The 14,382-nt window shown below is 50.0% G+C and overlaps 1 protein-coding gene across 1 annotated transcript in view; it reads right to left on the reverse strand.

Annotated features, from left to right (window-relative positions):
- TLN2 (talin 2) overlaps positions 1–14,382 on the reverse strand; it is a 176,561-nt gene that overhangs the window by 36,644 nt on the left and 125,535 nt on the right. Inside the window, exons 43-45 of the mRNA XM_012645035.1 lie at positions 9,047–9,193; positions 5,623–5,789; positions 4,520–4,703 (exon numbers count right to left, since the gene is read on the reverse strand). Of these exons, the coding sequence (XP_012500489.1) occupies positions 4,520–4,703; positions 5,623–5,789; positions 9,047–9,193 (498 nt within the window). The remainder of the gene's footprint in view (positions 1–4,519; positions 4,704–5,622; positions 5,790–9,046; positions 9,194–14,382) is intronic.

Raw genomic sequence — 14,382 nt, forward strand, 5'->3', positions numbered from 1 at the left:
TGCTGGGCCAGACGGAGATGTACAGCATGTTTAAAATCTCCTAACTGGCCACTCGGTGGACAAGGTGCTGCAGATGGATGAGGGCGGCTAAGCAGACACCTGAGAGGCCACGCCCCTCACCCGTGAGCTAACGTCCCAAACACTGACAACAAAACCCCAACCTTACCCCCGGCCTGCGAGTTTCTCTGCCTTACCGAGTACACTACAGGTACATGGGTCTATCTTCCTCATGTGAAATCTCAACTATTGCTGTTCAGGCCCTTAGCTCTTGCCATCCTCTCTACCTGCAAGCTCATATGTCTTGTCCACAGAGACCTTTCTTGATCCCCCCTGAGCTATAGACTCACCCCACAAATACGGAAACTCTGCGAGATTGCTCATTTATTTATTTATTTTTTTTTTTTTGTTGAGACAGAGTCTCACTGTGTTGCCCGGGCTAGAGTGCCGTGGCATCATCCTAGCTCACAGCAACCTCAAACTCCTGGGCTCAAGCGATCCTCCTGCCTCAGTCTCCCGAGTAGCCGGGACTACAGGCACGTGCCACCATGCCCGGCTTTTTTTTTTCTATATATTTTTAGTTGTCCAATTAATTTCTTTCTAATTTTAGTAGAGACGGGGTCTCGCTCTTGCTCAGGCTGGTTTCGAACTCCTGAGCTCAAACAATCCGCCCGCCTCGGCCTCCCAGAGAGTTAGGATTACAGGCGTGAGCCACTGCGCCCGGCGAGATTGCTCATTTATCTACAGCACTTATCAGTATGTGGAATTACTTTCTCATTATTCACTTTTACTCGTCTGTTTTCTCCCCCAACTTGGATGCAAGCTCCAGGAGGCTTGGCCTGGACTCCTATTTTACTTCACATTCAGAACAGGCCCTGGCACACAGCAGGTGCTCAGTAAATACCTGTGGAATGAACGCACAGGTGTGTGGCCCACATAAACCTGGATGCGATGCATCATCCACGTTTGTTTTTCTGATTTCACCAAGACCACAGACCGTCTTTTAGCGTGCTGGACTTGGAATCAGAAGTGCCAGTCGTCGACAGGAATTACAAGACACTGGGCACTGCATTTAAGTGTTCTCAGTTCACTAGCCCCAATAACAACAGCTACTTCTATAAGAACAACAATGTCCCTTTATCGAGGGCAATGTTCCAGGTGCCAAGGCAAGCACTCTCCTCCACACATCATCTCATTTAATTCTCACCGCTGCCTTTCCAAGTGGAAACTGCAAAATCCTTATGTCCAAACTCCCAGAACCTGGAGTGGCAGAGTTGGGATTCAAACTCTGGTCACCGTGATCCAAAGGGCCATGTAACCTCCACTCTGCATTATACTCTATGGCTCCGGCTCCTACCTACAGTGGCATGAGCAATGTCAGCCCTATCTATATCACCACACTGCTGTGAGCATAATCTGGGATTACAGGCGTGGAAATGTATGAGGGACCCTAGACCCCCAAACAGTGGCAAGTGCCGCACCGCTGTGGTTGTCCAGGCTCCTGTCCTCTCCCACGCCCTGCCTTCCCACCTGTGCCCCTCACCCGCAGGGCACAGGGAGCTGCAGCCAGCCCTCCGCATCCACAGGGTAGGTTGGGGCTGTGATGGTGCTCGTGAGGAAGGCGTGACGCGTACAGACCTTGGCTGATTCCCGAGATCACAGAGCGGAAGGGGGTAGCAAGAAGACACGGAGGCACAGGAAGCAAAGATCTGCCTCCAGCATCCACAACATCCAGAAACGCTGTCCCATCTCGTCACTTGACAACCCATGATGAGCGAGCTGGGACATTTTCCCGAGGGGATGTTTTTATTATTAAGATTTCATGAGAAGCTGGTGCTTCAGGATATCCAGACAATTTGGGAGTTAAAATCTTACAGCAATAGCAAAAAAAAAAAAAAAAAAAAAATTAACCCAATGAAAACATGGTCAAAGGACCTGAAGAGACATTTCTCCAAAGACGACATACAAATGGCCAACAGGTATATGCAAAGAAACTCAATGTCACTAATCACCAGGGAAATGCAAATCAAAACCACAGTGACACATCACCTCACACCTGTGAGCAGGGCCATTATCAAAAAAAGGCAAATGCTGGCGAGGATATGGAGAAACCGAAGCCCTCGCACCATTAGCAGGAATGGAAAATGGTGCAGTCACTACGGCAAACAGTACGGAGGTTCCTAAAAAAAACTGCAAATAGAACTACCACGTGATCCAGTTATTTATTCAAAAGAACTGAAATCAGGATCTCGAGATCTGAGCACCGCCGTGTTCACAGCAGCAGCAATGTGGAAATCATTGAGACGCCCACCGCGGGATGAACGGGCAAAGGAAATGCGGTAAATACACACAGCGGGATGTCACTTGCTGCATGTACATATCCAATGGACTATTGATTTCCTTCTAAAAAAGAAGGTCATCTTGCCATTTGTGACAATATGAATAAGGCTTGAGGACACTATGGTTAGTGAAATAAGCCAGTCGCAGAAGGACAAATACTGCCCGATTGCACTTATATATCTGAAATCATCAAACTCACAGCAGCAGAGCAGGATGGTGGCTGCCAGAGATGGGGGAGAAGGAAACCGGGGACTACTAATCAGTGAGTATAAAGTTTGTCACATAAGACGAGTAAGTTCTAGAGATCTGCTGCACAACACTGTGTCTACAGTTTACAATACTGTACTGCATACTTAATGTGTTAAGAAGGGAGATCCCATGTTAAAATGTTCTTACCATTCATTATAAAATAATATTAAAAAATAAAAGTTGGGGGAAGAGGTAGAATGGAAAAGAAAGGCAAATGGTGACAATCACTGAAGCCGAGTGGCGGGAATGCAGGAGTTCATTTTACGATTTTCTCTACTTTTGTGCATGATGAAAATTACCATAAACATTTTTTTTACAGAAAAAAAAGATTCGATAGCAATTCAATGTAATTCTCTGTGTGAAAAGATTTACATCCCCCCTGGCCAAGTCACTCCTCATAAAGTTGAGCAGGGCCGGGAGAGCGTGCTTCTGATACGTGGTTCCAACTCCGGGATGCGTTTTCAAGCGTTTCCTTCCTCCACGGGGGTAAAAACAACCCCCGCAGGCAGGGATTTCTGGGAATGCTTAGAATTCCAAAAGGCGGCCAGTCTGAACTCTGATGTTATTGGAAAGAAATCCAGCAGAAGGGATACAACAGTAACGTGAGGAATGTTTCCTCATGGAGCTCTGCTCCGCCGGTGGACGTCAGGGGCAGGCCACCAGGGAACAGAGCTGGCGGCCTCAGGTTAACCAGCACGGTCACTGCCACTTGCCTCGGCACCAAATGGTAGGGGGTTTCTATCTCGTTTTGTCCAAACGGACTAGGTTGCTGAGTATGGTTTAAGCAGTAAACTGAAGTTTCTACCATTTGGTGGTGCCGGGAATGGACAGAACTGAGGGTTAAGTTTTGCACTCTGGGAACGGGCAGGATCTGTTCATTGATGACCCTGGTTGGCTGTCAGTTCACTGACAGCTGAACACATTTGTTGTGTATCCGCTATGTGCCAGGGCCGTGCTGGGCGTGCAGGTTTCAAAGGTGAGTAAACCGTGGTGACCGTCCTTGAGGAGCCATGGTCTGGGCTGGGGGGAGAGGCAAGGCAGGTAATTTCACTGAAGTCACTAAATCCGAAGCAGAGGTCACAGGGACACAGAGCCCTTCCCTACGCTTGATTTTCTCTCCCACCCCTGCAGAGACAAACCTCTCACATGGGCCATCTACACGGGCAGAGTTCATCTCTCTCCACCCTCATCTGGCTGCTGTCCTGCCTCGACGGCACCAGGGCCAATGGCCGTTCCCAGACTTTCATCCTTCTCGACACTCGCCGTGTCTGATGGCTTGGAACACTCCCTCCTACCGTGCCCTGGCTTTTCCTACCAGCTGCTGCGGCTTCTCAGTCTGCTTCGGGATTTGCTGTGCGACATGGTCCATGTTGTAGATGCTGGACTCCTCAGGGCTCTGCCCTGACCCCGGTCTCCTCTCACCCCATGTTTTTCCTCTCCTGTGGCTGCTGTTGCCAGCTTCACGGTAACAGTCCCTGAACCCGCAGCCCTGTGCCCAAGCAGGCTCAGGCCCACTCATGAGTTCTACCTGTTTGTCTCTGGCACGTCCCATTCAACGTGCCCCAGACTGACCCGCCTTCCTCTCCCTACCTACCCCCACCCTCCCTTCAGGTAGCGCCACCCACGGCTACAGGTGGAACCCTCCTAGACTCCTCCCCTATCAGCTCCCCTGGCCCATGTCCTTCAGTCCTTCACCAGGCCTGGCCGGGCTTCCTTCTAGATTCCCCTCCTGTCTGTCGGCTTGTGTTCATCCCCACAGTCTGTGCCACCATCTCACCTGGATACCTGCTTCCTACCCGTCCTCACACTAGACACACTGACTTGTGTGAATCGCTGACTTTGAGAGCTCCTGCCCTGCCTCAGGCTCTTCTGAGGCCCAGCGTATAGCACTGATAGGAAGACGAGGAGGAGCATCCCCAGGCCCTGCCCGTACCTGGGTCTCGGGGTCGTTGGAGCCCAGGCTGGCTGCTCCCAGCTTGACCACCTCGGCGAGCTGGGTGATGGTGGCTGCTGAGGACTGGGCCGCCTGGGCCAGCTTGTCTGGAGTGGACGCAGCCCCGGACACGAGCAGCTTCGTGTCTTCCACCAAGGCCTTGGCTGTCTTCAGAATGTTCTCCCTGAGAAAGGGGGCGAGACAAAGGGCAAAACCTGATTACTTGCAGTTAGGAAGGAAAGCAATCCCTCACAGGGGGCTTTGAAGAAGAGAGGAGGTGCTCTCCACCAGGGGCTCTCACCTTCCATGGACGCGAAATTGGGCCAACCAGTGTGCACACAGTCCATGGGTATGAAAACGTCCATGAAAGAGTCAGGCCCTGCAGCTTAGCGCCTGCCCCCTGCCTGCAGTCAAATGACAGGTCAGCTTCTTTCCTGTGGCTTCCCTATCCCTTAAAACACTTCACAGCTACAGTGAGCTGTGAGGACACAGGGGTTGCGGCACCTTGTCCAAGGACCAGAGCCCAAGGGGCTGGGCTCTGGAAGGGGCAAGAGAACCCCGGGAATCTCCTCCTCAACCCAGACTGCCGACTGAAGACAGAGAGAAAAGTGCTGGACCCATGGCGAGGATTTGGGGGTCCCCAGCAGCAAATGGGGAGTCTCCGGCACTGGCCTTCTGAGCGCGGGCTGAGAGCCTATGGTTTCAGTGAAGCCTGGGGCAGAGAGAGCAGGCTTTGAGCCCCACTCCTCCAAACACGGTAAAATCCAAACACGCCTGCCTCTGCCACTCCCATTCCTGCTGGGGTCGGAAAGCAGTCAGAGGAACAGCTCTCTGGCTCGGAAAGTGAAAGATCAAAAAGCCGTCCTCTGCTGGAGCGGGCTGGCTTTAGGGCTGCCAAAGGCACAGCACAAACACAACTCCGTGTTTACAGTTGGCAAAAGGGGCTTGTTTTGATTACGTGGTTCCCTTTCCCCACTTGAGCATCCTGTTGAAATCAAAACAGATAACCACATTTCTGGCTCCCGGGCAGTGCCTCCAAAGTTGAGTGTGAGTTTCAGGGGCAGGCCAGCCTGAACCCCCACGCCCACCCCGGCCTCATATACCTGTGGTCTGCGAAGGTTTCGCTGTTCTCGGCGTTCAGCGTCCCGGCCGTCGCAAACATGATAGTGGTGTCCAGGTCGGCGATGATCCCAGACACGGCGGTGGCAGCCGTGATGCATGCCTGGGTCCCCTTATTCCCAGCCTGGAGAGCCGAGAGCACCAAAGACACCTGTAGGCAGAAAGGGAATGTGAGGGGAAGGCAGGACATGGAGAAAAGGTGACCCCAAAGCGTACTCTCTCTGAAAACGCCGAATTCTCGCTCTTGAGAGTCAATGAAGCTTCGGGGTTAACAGCACACACCGTTGGTGTCAACAGCCTTGGTCTGAATATCAGCTTTGCCATTTTCAGGCCACTTGACCTGCAAGCTGCTTCACCCCTCTAAACCTCTGTTTCCTTATCTTTAAAATGGGCTATTACTTCTTGCCTGTCAGGGTTGTTGGGAGGATTAAATAGGAAAAAAATGTATGTAAAATATCTTTGAGGCATTTGGCATGTAGTACATGCTCAGTAGAGGGCAGATGCTACTATTTATTTAATTACTATTATGTTTCTGAAACCGCAAAGAGGGATAAAGGGTTAGGCTCCTGTGGAAGGTGTGACCATTCCATCCCCCGTTATTAGATTTGCAGTAGAAACAGCCCACTGCTAACACTCATCGCCTTCACTTGGCTGCCTCGTGATCAGCAATTCTCCAGGGTGGAGCTCAGAGGGGCCGAGTCCAGAAGGCATCTGCGTGTGTGCCCTCTCTCTCCACCTGCAACTCTCCGGGGAGCCATCATCCACCGCCGAACGATAATTCCAGTGACCGGAGGGTCCAGTGAGTCGGCCAAGGAGTTCACTCTGGTGCCTTCCGTGTCGGAAACCCTGTGCTGCTACCTCCCCACCTCATCCCCCCCGGTACACCCCCACTGCTCCTAGAGACACTTTCCTAGAGACTCTGCCACACGCCCGACCATGTCACACCCTTGCTTACAAGTCTCCCCTGGCTTTGGAGAGGCGCTGAGCTCCCTTCCTAACCATACCAGCCGGCTCTTGATCTCCCCAAACACACCCACCTCTGCACTCTGGGTCTGCACCCCACCTCCGATGCCCCCTCCCTCTGTTCTCTAGCCACCAACCTGCTCACCCTGCAAGAGGCAGCTCAAAGGCCCCAGGACAACTCCCCTGACTCTCCTCTTTTAGAGACAGCTCTGCCTCCCAGGATTCTGTCCCTGCCCTCAGGATGGCCCACTGCATGAATGTTAGAAACGGTATGTGTTAGGCTAGTGGCTGGAGGCTCTTTGAGGCCAGGAGCCCCCGTATTAATCTGTGTGCACACACCCGCCATCCCTGACTACGGGTGACCCAAAGAAGAGTCTGAAAATGTTCTGTATGTGTATTGCCTAAAACACGCCGACCAGGGCAGGGGAGTTACAGCACCAGTAAGAGGCTCGGTGTGAGACACTCTGTCTTCCGTGCCGCTCAGATCTCAGCAAAGGCTGTGGACGTGGCCCTGACAGGAGGGGCACAGGGACTGTTTCCTGAGCACCCGCCATGTTCCAAGGCCAGCGTGCAAGGAACTATTTCTCTTCCTCACTTCCTGACCCTCCTTTAAATGCTACTAGGCCCCACCAGGAAAAGATGAGTCAGACTGGCACACAGCTGGCCTGGGAATGAAGTATCTAGTTTCTGGAAGGAACTCTCAGAGCATGGGTGACAGAGCCCAAGACAACCATAACTGGAGGTCTGTGGGGGATGGGGGTTGTAAGACATTCTTTAGCCAGGGTGAAAGGAAAGAGTCTGGAAACAGTGTCTGCCCCTCTGGAAAAGTGGGCAAGTCAGCAGGTGTCCACTGAGCACTTACTAGTCAGCAGGGGCTGAGGACACAAGGCAGACTATCCAGGAGCTCATGGTGGGGTGGGGTAGTGCGCTGTACACATGCACAGGGCATGCGAGAAAGACACGAGGCACGCTGGGCAGAGACGGGAGGCGAGGAGGTCAGGAGAGCTGGGACACAGCAAGAAGTGGCCAAAGAGGCTAGTTGCTGAGAACCAGCCACCTCCCTGCTGTGGTCCTTCTCCAGGTGTCCTAAATCAGGGGGCTACTTCTGTGTGAGGCAGCGAGGCCGAGGCCAGCTCAGGGAGATGGTGCTGTCTGGCCACACTTGCAAATACTAGGCAGCTTAGACCCTCTCCTCCCTTCTGCTACAAGGTCCTCTATGGGGGAACTTGGCAAGAGTCACTTCAGTAACAAGCAGGGGCTTTGAAGGGAGGGAAAATGCCTTCCTCAACCAAGAGATTTATTTCCTTACTCTGGGGAGGCCAGACAGCCCTGTGGGCTGTGGGAGAAGGCCAGGCCGCGGCGTGGCCTTGGTGAGGGGCCACGGACAGAGCAGCCTCTGTGGCAGAAGCTTCCAGCTCAGGGCCCCCTGCCCACCCCTCGAGTCTTGTTGCCAAGTTTATCAACAGCACAGAGCTCTGTGTGCTAAATACCAAGTGAAGGGAGAGGGAAGAGCCAGCGAAGCATGGGAGCTTCACCCTGTGCCTCCAGCAGCCTACAGAAGAGCTGACCTGGAAAAGGACTCAGAGACCCAAGCAAAGCAGATTTGCATTTGCGAGCTGGGGAGGAGCAGGGAGCAGCCTGGGGATGAAGGGAGTTCAGGGTAGAACGGTGAACCAGGGAAACTGCCTGGGAAAACAGAATTTTAGAGGAAACTCCAAAACTCTTTCCTCTAAAAACAAAAGTTTTGGAGGAAAAGAGAGTCTTATAGAAAACGGTAGCTAGTACGTATTAAACATTTAACTATGTATCCGACGCAGTGCCAAGCAGTTTTCTCCGCAATCCCACGAGGCAGGTATTCTATATTGTTATCTCATCGAGTGGTGAAAAGGTGAAGTAACTTAGCTAAGATCTTAGAGCCTTGTTCACTACACGATGGGACTCTCTCTACAGATAAATGCCTTTAGTCAGAAAGCCCGGTGCGAGCTCCTGCTCCTCCCCAGAGGTGCAGGTAACTGCGGAAGCCCCCCAACCCTCCCCCGCACTACTGTCCCATCTGTTAAGCACGAAGGTTGGAGGTCGCATGAAAGGGATTTCCAGTCCTGACTCAGCCCTGAGCACCTTGGGAAGACCAGGGCTCAGGAAGTGTCAAAGGGGCTGCAGGGAGAGGCTCCTGGCTGCTGACGGGGGTTTTGACACGGTCTGTCCCCAGGAGAGCCCTTCGAGGGTGGGGACGCCAGGGCCTGACCTTCGTGGGACGGGCCACTCACACCCTCACATTCTCAGTGTCTGTGTGTGGCTCCTGGATACACCCACCCCTGGGAGAGCCTGGGTCTCGAGATGAGACAGCTGAGTCGGCGGGATTAGCTTCGGCAGAGTCTCCCGCTTTGTCCCGGATCGCAGCAGGCACTGAGAGCCCGCGCGGGTGACCCGAGGGCTGCTCCTTACCTTCTCCGTGACGGCGCGGGCGCACTCAATCAGCTCCCTCTTGGTGTAGCTGTCCGTGGGGCACACCTGGAGGGCCCCCGCCTTCTGCACCAGGAAGATACAGCCGTGGCCCAGGTCCTGCACGCGGGTGCGAATCTGGAAGCCGATCTGCAGAGGAAGCCCGGGATGGGGGAGGAGAAGCGTGACGGACCCTGCCATCGAGGTCTCACTACGTGGAAAATTTCTCCTGTGTCCTACGGGGGCCCGGCTAGGAAAATTCCACTCCTATTAGGAATCTGTGTTTGGTGAAGTATGGAATTCGGTTGATTTTGCTTCCCTTTTTAGAGGCTATAAAATGCCCACAGTCCCCATTGAGCAAGCCTGTATCTCAGGTCCTAGCACCCCGCTTTCCTGGTTTTTGCTACCTTTTCTGGTTTACAGCTTATCTGCCTCTCAAGCCACCAGATAAGAATATTGATTAGATGAACTCGACTCTGTGGGACAATTCTGTTATTCATTCAACAAGCATTTATTGAGCCCAACTGTGTGTTAAGGTCTTTTCCAAGCAGGTAATGCATTTAATTTCATTTATTCCTCGTAACAGCCCTGGAGGGTAATCAGAAGTTCGAAATGTAGTTGTAGTATTAACTGTATTCAGATTCTTGCAAAACTGATGTTTACCAACTAGAACACCCCCTTCCTCAGCTGCACCACCTGGGCAGTGACCACACTGAGCCCAGGCTTCCTTCCCTTAAAAAGGTTCATTTTTAGAGCTAAAAGCTCAGCAGGCACACCTTCTTTTCATGCCCCCTGGGTTGTGTGCTTACACAAGGTACTTGGTGTAAGAGAAGCCCAGTGAGCTCCGCTATGGGTAAGCCGCCAGCTGTCTCCTTTAAGGTGTAATACCCCCTCCCCCGCCAAAGTTTGCATTCCTCTGACCCTGTTTCACATCAATTTTCATTTTGTTCTAATCAATACAGATGCCATAAATAATCTCTCCTTCAGCCCAGGTAAACAACTAAAACAAAACTTTTAAGCATGAGTGTTATTTTCAAGAATCTACAATAGCTAGAAGCTACAGCTTATCTTTCTAGCATCTATCAAGAATATTTACTAAAAGATCTCAGGTCTTGTGAATAAAATCTGGGAGATTTTGGCCACTTGCTTGCTACCTTCTGATACCGTCTTGTTAGAGTGTAAGGAAGGGTGACTTTGGAGAATGAAGGGGGAGCTGCCAATGTTCTTTCTTCTATTATTGAAATGCTACTTTCGAGACAAGAAGTTTCTTCCTCTTAACCCCTTAACGCCCAAAGAAATTTTAAGTCCATTTAGAGTAATATTCTCGTGATCCAGAAACTTGAGCTTCTGCTCTTTTGGGTGGGTGTCTTTTGCATTGTCCATCGGGTGCTGTAGAAGCCTCATAGGCAGAGCTGTCACATAGAAAACATGAACAGCACCCCTGAATTGTTCAACAGGGCAGCTCTGCAAACAAGTCTGGACTGGTGCAGCAATAAGGCTGCCACTGAGGAGGCGAGAAAAGCACCCTAATTCAGCACACACAGCTGTAATGCTGTTTAAATATACCTGTTTGCCGGACATGTTTGTTGGCTTAAAAACAAGGTCAAGCTAACACAGGGAGATGCTCCATTAACATTTTAACCTCAACTTGGCCTTTGAAGCTTTCTAGATCCACATACTTTAATCCTAAGTACTCAAGGGCCCTGAAGTCAATGATAACCACAGATCTCTAAATAATAAAGTGCTGCTGGAAAAGTTAGGTATAGAGGAAATGGAGGGAGAAACATTAATAGAATTTTAAAGTAAAAAAGACCTTACCAATTCAATCTCCCCATTTTACAGATGAACAGACTGAGGCCCAGAGAAATAATGTGATTTGCCCAAGATCACACAGCTGGGCCCTAGCAAAGCTAGATGAGAATCCAGGTCTTTAATCCTGAGCACAGTGCTCTAGCCAGTAGATGAGTGTTTTCCTAACTGCTTTGATTTTTTCTACTCAGTAGGACACTTCCTCCCTACCCCAAATAAAATCTCTTGTGGATCTCAACATGTAAAATAGATAGAAATAATGTGTTATTAGTATGTTCTTCCTTTGAGTTGAAATTTATATCCTTGGCTCAATAAAAAGTTAACAATGAGACCGAATGAACCAGAGTTTTAAAGACGAGGTTATGAAGGTCAGTTACAGCCTCAGCCAACAAGTCATTTCTGTCTTTTGCTTTGGTTGCATAGTGTTGAGAAAATCCTGCTATGTGCATAAATAAAGAAAACAGGAGTTTTCTCCCAGTTCTTGACCACTACAGGCAGGGCGGATGCAGCATCAGCCTGAGATCTGCAGAAAACCACCCAGCGGCCTAAGGCAGAGTGCAGGCCCCCCAATGGTTCCCTTTCGGCCTGGACCACACGCAAATATTTTTTTCTGTTGCCCACATGAGCGAAAGGTTGAGAGTAAGGGCAGGGATGGGGCTGGTTTTTTCCTAACAGTTTTAAAAGTAGTTAAGTTTAAAAAGTGAGACTCGAAGCAAATATGCAGAACCTCCAAAGCTCCTCTGTGGGTCAGGGTTCTGAAGAACATGGTGCAAAATCATCGTCCTAGAAAAGGCTGAGGATCTCCAACAGCGTTTTCTGCATGCTCCTCCTGCACAACGTCAAGCCTCAGCCTTCCGTGTGCAGAACGCAGGGCACTGGAGCAAGCACGTGCCTCCTAAATCCCCCTGGGGTGGGAGGGAGAAGGGCCCTGCATCTGAGCTGTCGCAAACCTGAAACCTAGCGGAAGACATGACTGAGGGTGGGATACACCTTCAACAATGCTCTGTGCTCCCTTAATAGCACCACCCTGCACCCCAAAGGCTATGCTATAAAACACGCCCAATGCCCTGCTGCTCAGCCCCTTTCTTGGAGGCGACATGAGGCATGTAGCAAGGGAGCCTGTAAGTGATCAACGGTGGAGCTGGCCCAGTGGGCGTCAGGAATGAAATTCCAGCTAGGAAGCTACAAGGAAGACCAGCACCAGAACGCAAAGAGATGAGACTAAGCAAGGCAACAGCTGCAAAGGCCCTTGGCGTTCTCATTCAACCCAGGGCTTTGCCCCGACAGGTGGGTCTGTGCCAGGTCACACAACTGTCTTCTAGGTACCTGGAGGCCCCCTAGAGGCTTGGCCACACAACCCTACTTGGACAATATGCAGCAGGGATGTGATTGTTACCAAGGACAAGTTGAGATAGGCTTCACTTGCTTTTCATGGGCTAGGAAGGCTAATGTAAGAGGAAGAACGGGATCTCGGGATCCCAGTCCTGTCCCAGCCCCACTCTCGACCTTTCGCCCATGTGGGCAGTAGAATGCACCAGGGACCTTGCTTCCAGCTCTGCCCTTTCCTGGCCACTGGACTCTCTGGGTTAGCCCATTAACCTTCATGGCCTTTGTTCCTTTCCCCACCACATAGGACAGAACCTGCCCCACCCACTTCCCCAGGGCTGAGGGGACGGCCAAATGAACAGGTATAGGTGAAAACATCTGGAAAAGCTGGAAGTGCCACATGAATGCTTATTGTTGGAAAAAGAGACAGACTCGTGCTGGCGAAAGAGCCAGGATGGTGATACTCAGTGAACTTGAGTTTGGATTCTGGCTGTTCCACATATTTCCTTGTTAACTTACTCACTCACTTAAAACATTCACTTATTCCAAAAAGTTACATAAAGTGTCTAAAATACTAATGACTATAGTTGTGTGTTATTGTGCAATTTAAGCTCCCTGAGCCTCAGTTTGCTTATCTGTGAAATGGGGAAGAACAAATGATTCTTGTCTCACATACTGCAGTTGTGAAGGGAAACAGGACAGCACCCAACACAGCATCTAACATGGGGTGAGGACTTGATAAATAATAACTCTTTATTATTATTTTGTAGGGCAACATGGGATAGCTAGGGCACTTAAATGAAAGAAGACAATAGAATCAACATAGTCTACCAGCCATTTCATAGAACGTTCTGTTCAACCGGAGAACATCCTAGAAAGGGAATGCATTTTCAAGACTGTATTCAAACAGATAAGGGATTTAAGAATGCTAAGCTTCTCAAAGCAACACTAAACTTCTCCGTAAATATGACCAGCCCACAGGGTGATCCAACTAACTACCAGTGTTTATTATAAAGGAATGTTGCTCAAAGACATAAAACTTGAGGTTTTAAATTGGCAACTTCAGTAAAACATTCCATGAGCCTCAAGAAAAACCATCAATTCCCTTCTTGCCCAAAGAAAAGTAAAATGGAGAAAATCGTCTCCTGGTTCTGTGCCCTGAGGGAAATTAAAAGCCTGGTCTTTATGAAGTTTGGGATCTGATTTCAGCTGGAGAGGGGTGTAAGAAATACTGATCGTCTTTCCTTACCGCCTAAAACTAAACAAAATGTACCGATTTTTCTCAGGCCTTAAAAGCAATTACATGTGAAACCAGGTCAAACATAATTTGCCTGGGATGGCGTATGAACGTTCAAAAGGTAATAACGGACTTATCTGAAGTTAGAAAATATGGAAGGAGAAAACAAAGAGCCCGACCTGGGCATCACTTTCCCTCCTCCAGAAAGGGTGCCTGGGAGTGGAAAGTTTTAGAAAATTCTAGAGCAGACATCCATCTCATTTGGAGGCAAGGGGCTGTGGTTCTCACCACAACGCTTAACAAATGATCCTGCCAGCTTTTAAGGCATGCAGTGTTACAAGTGGCTACTACAAATTTTCCTCAGAGACAAAGCTGCAGTCACTAAATCTTTTCCCCGGGATTTACATTTTGGAGTTGCGGCTCACAGGACCTCAAGTTCTTTCTTCTTTTTCTTCTTTTTATTTTTTCTAAGGGGAAACTAATCTTACACTGCAAAGCTGCTGGAGGGTTTTAACTTTTCTGAAGAAAGACGTTTTCAGGCGATGTTAACAATGGTTTGAATTTTCCATGGAAAAATAAGCAGACAAAGCTCCTGCTTGATGTTCAAGGACAGAGCTGTGACTTTTCCTGTAATTGCCACATTCTGGAAAAGACCAAAGCGCTGACTCCAGGCAGCCGACTGCAGGACTGCAGCGAAGGGAGCGGTTTGTCATTTGCCCTGGATGTAAATGTTTTCACACGCTCTGATGTGGAGCCCTCTTAGGTACACAAATAATTCCACAATCTTGGAATTAAAAACTATGTTGCTTTAGGGATCTCCTAGGCTTCTCGGTTTTCCCCCAACTATCAGTCTGGCAAATACACACCAAGAATTTTCCTTAGCAAGCCACTGGTAATTTAATATTCTCTCTGCCCCTTTTCGCTCCAGGTCACACTGCTCTCGTGTCTGGAATGTAAAATACATCCC

The sequence above is a fragment of the Propithecus coquereli genome, unplaced genomic scaffold (genome assembly GCF_000956105.1).
Source record: "Propithecus coquereli isolate 6110/MARCELLA unplaced genomic scaffold, Pcoq_1.0 Scaffold224, whole genome shotgun sequence".
Classification (NCBI taxonomy): Eukaryota; Metazoa; Chordata; class Mammalia; order Primates; family Indriidae; genus Propithecus; species Propithecus coquereli.